This window comes from Eupeodes corollae, chromosome 1 (assembly GCF_945859685.1).
Source record: "Eupeodes corollae chromosome 1, idEupCoro1.1, whole genome shotgun sequence".
Classification (NCBI taxonomy): Eukaryota; Metazoa; Arthropoda; class Insecta; order Diptera; family Syrphidae; genus Eupeodes; species Eupeodes corollae.
The window spans coordinates 303,797,881-303,805,845 of NC_079147.1; the positions used below are offsets into that span (position 1 = coordinate 303,797,881).

A 7,965-nucleotide genomic window follows, 5' to 3' on the forward strand; every position below is an offset into this window, starting at 1 on the left:
AACAAACTATCTGACGTCTGTCATAGCTGGTTCATAAGTTAGCGAGGGCCCAAACCCAAACTAGTTTAACTAATGCTAACTGATAGAGGTAGTAACTGGCTCTATCGTAATACACAACCGACGTCGGGTAGAAGCCGTTGAAACAGCTAACGGTAATTAATTTACATAAGATGGAATTGAATATGTATGGGATGAGGTGATGGATTAGGTATAGGATGAGGCGATGTACACTCTGTCCGTACAGTAGTGCCTCAGGTGACTGTAACCAACCAAAGTAGGAAGAGTGGGTGGCAATCAGTTCGGAGGCATCGCCGAGTAAAGACGGCCGAGTAAAAATTACGTAAAGCAATTTCAAAAAAAAAAAGAAGTCGTGTTCACAGAAAGTAATTACAAAAAAAAAGGAAGTTAAATTTAAATTTCATTGTTAAATATTATTGAGAGATTGGTTAGTGAAGTTTAAACTGCGCGGGTGAGTTTGCTTGATATTAAAGCAGATAAGTTTTTAGTGTTTTTTTTGTACAAAAAGGTGGATCACTTAAGAAAAGCAAGGAAATCTTTTTCAACCGTGGGACATACCCGGCAAGAATAGCGGAAGAATTCTCTATCCGGAAAAAAAGGCCTGTGAAGTTACTTTTTCCGTGGAACGTCCACTAGCACAGTCAGAAAAAAGAAGTTACAAAAAAAAAGTAATATAGAAAAAAATAGTTTTCAAGAGCCAGAGGATCCGGCTATATGTATGTATATAGCTCCGTCCAGAGGACGCAGCTATATACATACATACATCCATGCCTTCGCTACGTACTCGACGATACGAGGATTTATTGCCCTAAATCTCTTTTCTTTTGCTTTTTTTTGTTTCAAATTATTATTTCATTTCTTCTTATATATAGTTTTATTAAATTTCATTTAATTTCTATTATTTAATTTCTATAAACATATATTTAGTTATTTATTCGATTTTTTTCTTACCTTTTTGTTTTTTCCTTGTTACATTTATTTAAATATTGTTTGGTTCTTTTTTTCAAATTTATGAAAATTTGCGTTAGTGTTTTTTTGTAATTTCTAAGTTTCATTGTGATATTGAAATTTCAGCGATTTTGTTTTTTTTTTTTTGTTTATTTCGATCAGGGAAGGAGTCGCCAGTGCGAAGAGAGGTTCCTCTTACGTCCCTCGCGACGCAATATTTTGCATCCCCCCTATTTTGTCCAGCCGCAACGAGCTCTTTGTAGGTAGGGAATTAGGGTCCGATTAGGGATAACAATAAAAAAAAAACTAATAGTAAACGCTTCAGATACGGGACGCTGGAGAAGCAAAGATTCGCCGCGTGGCTCCGGCGATTAAAGCTCCCGTTGTTGTTTTTTGTTGTTGTGTGGAACCTAAGAAGAAATTTCCCTAAGTGTTTTGTTCTTTACTTCTTTGGTCTTTGTGTTGCACGTAATAGCCGTAATAAGGAATTCCTAGATTCAGCTAATAAAATAGTTAAGAGTCTTTGTACATACGATGCTATGAATCAAGTGTGTTTTTTTTTGGTTGGGATTCAAATTTAAAAATGGAATAGGAAGTTATTTCCAGGGGGTGCGGTGTGGGTGACTTAATTTTAGGTTTGGCGGAAATGTAGTTCCACGGTAGTGAACTTTCCTGGGTCCGCTTTTGGGTAATCCGAAAACCAGTCCGAGTGGATTCCAGGAAGGGTTGGTAAAGGCCGTGAAGTCATCAGCGGCCGCCGAGAAAAGTGAACGAAGTGGTGGTAGTGCACAATTAACTTAAAATATCCGGCATGATTTGTTTTTGTAAAGAGGTGAGTTCCGTTTACGGTAGCAAGACCCCCCTAACATCAGACGAGCTCAGCTGTGCACCGCAAGCATGCTGCAGCTACCGTAACGGACATTCCTTCCTCCTCCCCAATCCCTATCCTAGTTCCCATCCCAAAGTTACCTTCTTCGACCGACCCTATTCTACCCATACCTATCCCATTTGCTTAACGACAATTGGCCCCCAACCCCGTTAGGAGATAACTCCCAAAGTCATTAGAGGGTGTCTTACCTCCAGACAAATGGTACCCTACTCCTATACCAATGCCTCCCGATACCTTTTCTCCTTCCTATCTCCTTTTCCTCTTTCTTCCTCCCCACCTCATTATAAATCCTTATCAAAATTTAAACAACATTTAAGTGCCTTTTCCTTATCCGTAATCAGATGTACTTGGTCTATCGAGGAATGTTTATTTTGAAAGCAAAACTGATGGCTTTAAGTCAGTCTATATTTTCTATTATTTTGCTGAACTTTTTCGGTACCAATTTTTCACATATACGATGTTATTCTGTTTTTGAAACTGCATCAATTTTCCAATGATGAGGCATGATTTTGGGAGGCTATTGAAAACATTATTCTTTCAAAATCACATGGTTATTACTTCCTTGAGCGTGATAAATAGATTTTCACATTCGGTAAATGTTCAGGGAAAAGATCAGTTTTTTGTTTCGGGTATCTGATCTATTTCCAATGTTGAGACGATCTTGTGTCTGGAGCATTACTTAGAACCATCCTTCGTCATAATTTTCAGGAATGTACTCACTACTCAGCGATTTTTAAACTTACAGGTTCTTTTTTTGTTCGTTTTTAAGACGTTAAGAATCTGCCTTTAAGTGAGAAAAATGTATGTATTTACAATTTTCTTTACAATTTACCTTGAAAATCTTTAATTCAAAAGTTCATGCGTGAATCTTAAAATTATTGTTTTGTCTTGATTTTCAGCAAAGAAAAAGACTAGTTTAAAAAATGCATTATTCGATTTTCTTTACTAATTTAACTAACAACTTTTTATTAAGTATCACGTATTTAAAAACTCCAAATGTTCGAGGCTGGGAAAGTCAGCGAGTATTATAAGGCCGGGCCCGTTTTCTTTCAAATGAACAATCTCTTCATGGTAACCAAACCAATAAATGACTATCCCAGGACCAAACCTAGAAAGAATATCATCAATTTTAAAATACTCTCCTTTACTCCATTAGGAGTTCCTCATATTATTTTATTTCTAACCTGTTGCTATAACTAGAAAGCTGTGAGTACAGGTACCTTCGATGGGTTTTGGCATCGCCAAAAAGCGCCTTACTCTCTATCCAATTCACAACACAGCCTTTGTACAAGCAAGGAAGCACCAGTTTAAGATCGGGGGTCTTATCGAACCCCGTCCGTCGGAGGTCGTTCTCATCGAAGAATGCCATCTTCGCATCCGTGGCCATTTTTTTCAGCTGAATACAAGAATCCAAAGGAATTTGAGCTTTAGAAAATATTGTGTCAAAGAAATGTCCTACCTTAACTTCATATTCCTCCCCAAGGCACCTTCTTCGTATATCAACAACAGGTCCCTCTTGATTATCACTCAACGTACATTGTCTAACATTTCCCGCCAATTTTTCGTCCTCGATTAAATTCGGTTTCTTCATTAACTCGGCTATATCACTCTTCTGGAAGTCTTTGTACCTTTCTTGTAAAATTATTCGACAAAGTATCACGGGCGACATTCGTTCCGAACAGGCTATATCGATGAGTATGTTATTATTAAAACTATGTGCTGATTTGTCTTCAAATCTGAAAGAGAATCCACAGAAAATCATTAGTTTCTTTGGCTAAATGAACGAATGATTAATCTTGCTCGTGGGTTGCTTACATTCTAAGGAGCCTTACGGCATTTGCTTGATAATTACTAAAATGAATTTTTGTGCGTAGTCCCATCTCGGTGACTAGGATACTTTTGAGGGTTTGTCGATGGATCTCGGGGAATCTTTGTTCCATTTCCAATTCACAGTCGATAGCGAGTCCTCGGTAATTATGAATGAAATCTAGAATTGTACTATATTGCTCATGGTTTAGGATTGTTTTCTTTGCTGTGTCAGTCATTGTTTTAGCATTTTATTTAACAAAGTTTAGTTATTTTGTTAATTTTGTTTTCGTTTTTATTTTGGGTTTAGGTTTACTTGAGGAATTTTTAAAGTTATGCGTTTACAAAGGAGAATTTTTTTGTTACAAGAAATCAGCTGTTGAATGTCAATTTTTGATAATGTAGTAGATTTTCGCAATTAGGGTATGATTCCCTATTAGTGGGAGAAATTACAAAATAATAGTGTACTTGGCAAAATTGAGCTCGGCTACATTAAACAGATTTTTCGATAAGAAGCAAAGTGAGATACAAAAATAAGGCAAACGCTTGTGCAGTTGTGAAGAAAATGAATTTTTGGCAGCACAACACCGAGAATTTGAAAAATGTGCATTTTGCGTTAAAAGCAGCAAAAATGCTACACGTAAATCACTTTACCCAAACTCGCATGTAGGGTGTTCAGACGATGTGCGGAATCTGTTCCAAAAGCAGCACATTTGTCTAAAAAAAAAGTCAAGTATCAATGGGTTTGATTGAAGAATATTAAGAACATAAGCCGCCAACAATTTGGTATTAGGCAATAATGGATGCGCAGTGATCTTCGAATATTGACAGATTTTTGTCAAATAGTTTTAATCAATTTTCTATCAACCATGTAAACACCCAGTTTTATCTGTCAAAAGTGATAGACATACAAAATTAAAGTCAATCGTCGGCAAAACGACTTTTTGGAATCGTTCGTACTCGTCTAAACACCTAATTTCTTCTATTTTCAAACAATTGGGTGATTGTCTATTAATTGGATATTTGATAATGTTCTTCCCAAACAACATCATCCAATTTCAAATTGTAAGAAACTTTTTAATCATGGTCAACCCTGTAGATAGACAATCATTAAGTGAAAGATACAAAATTACCAGGTGATTTTATACTAACAAACTGTAATATTTGGATAAAATCAATAAACGGACAATTTCCACTTGATAGAAAATTGGAAAGTGTCAACTTATTGGATGCTATTGGAAGACTTTTGACAGATCGGCCAACATTGAAAAATCTTGCAATCTTGTATACTAAGCTTCAAACGAATATACGACCAATCATTCCCGCTTCGGACCGACTAATATTGACTCTTCGTTTCTTGGCTATGAAAACAAAATGTCATTCCAGTGAACATAATCTCTACTGATATGCAAATTTGCTTTGTCATGTTTTTGTATCACCACAAATGCTGGCACAAGTACGCAAACTGTCAAAAAAATATAAGAAGATCTTCATACGATATGCCAAAAAGCCGTAGCACCCGTTACATGATGGTTAGGCGTTGGACTGTCATGCCAGAGGTCTTGGGTTCGATGCCTGCCTATGTCAACTATAGTTTTATTCACAAATTCTAAAAGAGCTATTCTTGTCATGAAAAGTGCCTTCTCAAATTAGCTGTTCCGATTCGGCTTAAAACTGTAGGTCTCCTCCATCCCTGACAATAGTACTCATACACAGGCTCAAAAGCTCTCAGCATGCTTATCTTAAGGGCAAATCTACGGAGACTGCCCTCCATGAGGTAGTGCGTGCTGTAGAACAAACAATCCATTACTAAGAATTTACTCTTGCCACCTTCCTAGACATAGAAGGTGCTTTTAATAACGTCTTTACCGAATCCATAGAAGAATCGCTCGTTAAGTTCGGTGTAGAAGACTTCATTTTAATTTTTTTCCATTTTTTTTGCAAAATAAGCTAAACTGGAAACTAAATATTGAAGTACGGGTTAAGAAAGCCTGTGTTGCCTTCATTCCAGTGAACATAATCTCTACTGATATGCAAATTTGCTTTGTCATGTTTTTGTATCACCACAAATGCTGGCACAAGTACGCAAACTGTCAAAAAAATATAAGAAGATCTTCATACGATATGCCAAAAAGCCGTAGCACCCGTTACATGATGGTTAGGCGTTGGACTGTCATGCCAGAGGTCTTGGGTTCGATGCCTGCCTATGTCAACTATAGTTTTATTCACAAATTCTAAAAGAGCTATTCTTGTCATGAAAAGTGCCTTCTCAAATTAGCTGTTCCGATTCGGCTTAAAACTGTAGGTCTCCTCCATCCCTGACAATAGTACTCATACACAGGAGTGTATTGTATTGGAAAGTGGGTAGGCGAGGTCACGAATCCGTGAAGGATTTCAGACCAATAAGCTTAACATCTGTTGTGCTTAAAACCTTGGATCGCATTCTTGATTACCATAATAGAGAAATCCTAGTTGGACGACCTCTCAAAAGCTCTCAGCATGCTTATCTTAAGGGCAAATCTACGGAGACTGCCCTCCATGAGGTAGTGCGTGCTGTAGAACAAACAATCCATTACTAAGAATTTACTCTTGCCACCTTCCTAGACATAGAAGGTGCTTTTAATAACGTCTTTACCGAATCCATAGAAGAATCGCTCGTTAAGTTCGGTGTAGAAGACTTCATTTTAATTTTTTTCCAGTGCAAAATAAGCTAAACTGGAAACTAAATATTGAAGTACGGGTTAAGAAAGCCTGTGTTGCCTTCTACGCCTGCAGCAAAACTTTCGGCAAAAAGTTGGGACTTCAGTCGAAGATGATTTTATAGACGTACACAGCCGTAGTACGTCCAATCTTAACATATAGTTCGATTGTGTGGTGGCCTGCTCTTAGCAAAGCCTATATTATTGATAAGCTTGCGTGGCCACAGGGGCCATGCGTACTTGCCCAACGGACGCTTTAAACGTTATTTTGGATCTTCTACCAATCAACCTTTTTATTAAATATATAGTTTCCTGTAGCGCTGTTAGGCAGAAGGAATCAAACAGCTGGTTGTCAAAACCTTATGGTCACAGCAACACAACGAAATTGATTCCCTCAGGTCAAGTGTCTCGGTAGACACTGACTACTGCACTCCTACTTTGAGCCTTTTGTATTTTGTAAAACCCCATATTATTTTGTATGTCAATATTATACGAATTTCCCAATTTCGTCGATGAGACTAACTCCAAGGAACGTTTTATAATCAATAATTGAATAATACAAAATTTAAGAAGCTATAACTTCCTCAATTTGGGTGAAAATTTGTATGGATAACTTTAAATAAGAGTGTTTGCTCAACAAAAAAAGAAATTCATGACGATTACACACTTCCGGATAGATCCGGAGTATTTTTTGACACTTTTACTTTAGTAGAACTATTAAAAGCGAGATTTAATTTCCTCCTTATTCCGCCTTTTTATCAGATTCTATAGTTAATGGTTAATGAGATTATTGAACGCTAACATCTTAATGTAAAAAACTGTTCTAGTATCGTTAGAAAAACAGAATATTCTTAATGAATTTTTGCACAATAAATAAATAAAAAAGGTTAAAAGGTTTTGGTAAGACTGTCTAGTCTAGCTAATTGTTTCTCAAGTGCTATGAAGGAGAACAACAGTTTTAATACCCAAACGATTTATTTGTGAGAGCATCTTACATTACAAGAATTAATTTTCTATTCTCAGAGTTTTGACACAAAAATAAGAAAGTTTGTTTATATTTCTCAGAGTTATTTTAAAAAAAAAAACCTATGCCAAGTGTATTACATATTGAAAAATTGTGTGTGAATTTTCAATTTGATTACATTTTGACACTAAAGTGGGTTAATATTTTTCCTGAGCAATAAAATGTCGCTAAGGACTGCGCCGACATTAACTATATTATTTTTAAAATAAATTCAATTAATACAAATTTTACATTATTTACATAACCCGAACAGAGCTAAAATTGACCGTGTATGGGGAAACTGAGGTGGCTTGGTTTTGCTATGTCAAAGCATTTAGATTTTTAGCAAGTCAAAAATCAATGAACCTGATCAAATAAACCAAGGCTTGGCTCTAGCATAAGTGAGAAATAGAGCGATCCAAGTAGTTCTGTCAGATTTCAAAATTTCAGTTTGCCATCTAACAAGAAGGAAACGAATCTTTATATCTTTTAAATTCCTCTGTTCTGATGTCAACTTAAAAACAGAAAATATTGAATACAGAAAGCATTTTTAGTCATGTGTTTCTAAATACAAATTTCGCATTTAAGAATTTGGAAAGAGT

The 7,965-nt window shown here is 36.2% G+C and overlaps 1 protein-coding gene across 1 annotated transcript; it reads right to left on the reverse strand.

Moving 5' to 3' along the window:
- Positions 1-2,770: 2,770 nt before the first annotated feature.
- LOC129940109 (CDAN1-interacting nuclease 1) lies at positions 2,771-4,010 on the reverse strand. The gene is made up of 4 exons (XM_056048354.1): positions 3,671-4,010; positions 3,315-3,591; positions 3,040-3,251; positions 2,771-2,963 (listed from the first exon to the last, which is right to left on the reverse strand). The coding sequence occupies exons 1-4, from the start codon at positions 3,898-3,900 to the stop codon at positions 2,831-2,833; spliced, it is 852 nt and encodes a 283-aa protein (XP_055904329.1). The 5' UTR covers positions 3,901-4,010; the 3' UTR covers positions 2,771-2,830.
- Between the last annotated feature and the right edge of the window lie 3,955 nt (positions 4,011-7,965).

Bases quoted from the DNA above. Each gene is read 5' to 3' on its own strand.
- LOC129940109 (XM_056048354.1), bottom strand. From the start codon at position 3,900: ATGACTGACACAGCAAAGAAAACAATCCTAAACCATGAGCAATATAGT. The intron at 3,592-3,670 runs GTAAGCAACCCA...ATTCTCTTTCAG, and splicing joins GCCGTAAGGCTCCTTAGAAT to ATTTGAAGACAAATCAGCAC. The intron at 3,252-3,314 runs GTAGGACATTTC...TCTTGTATTCAG, and splicing joins GGGAGGAATATGAAGTTAAG to CTGAAAAAAATGGCCACGGA.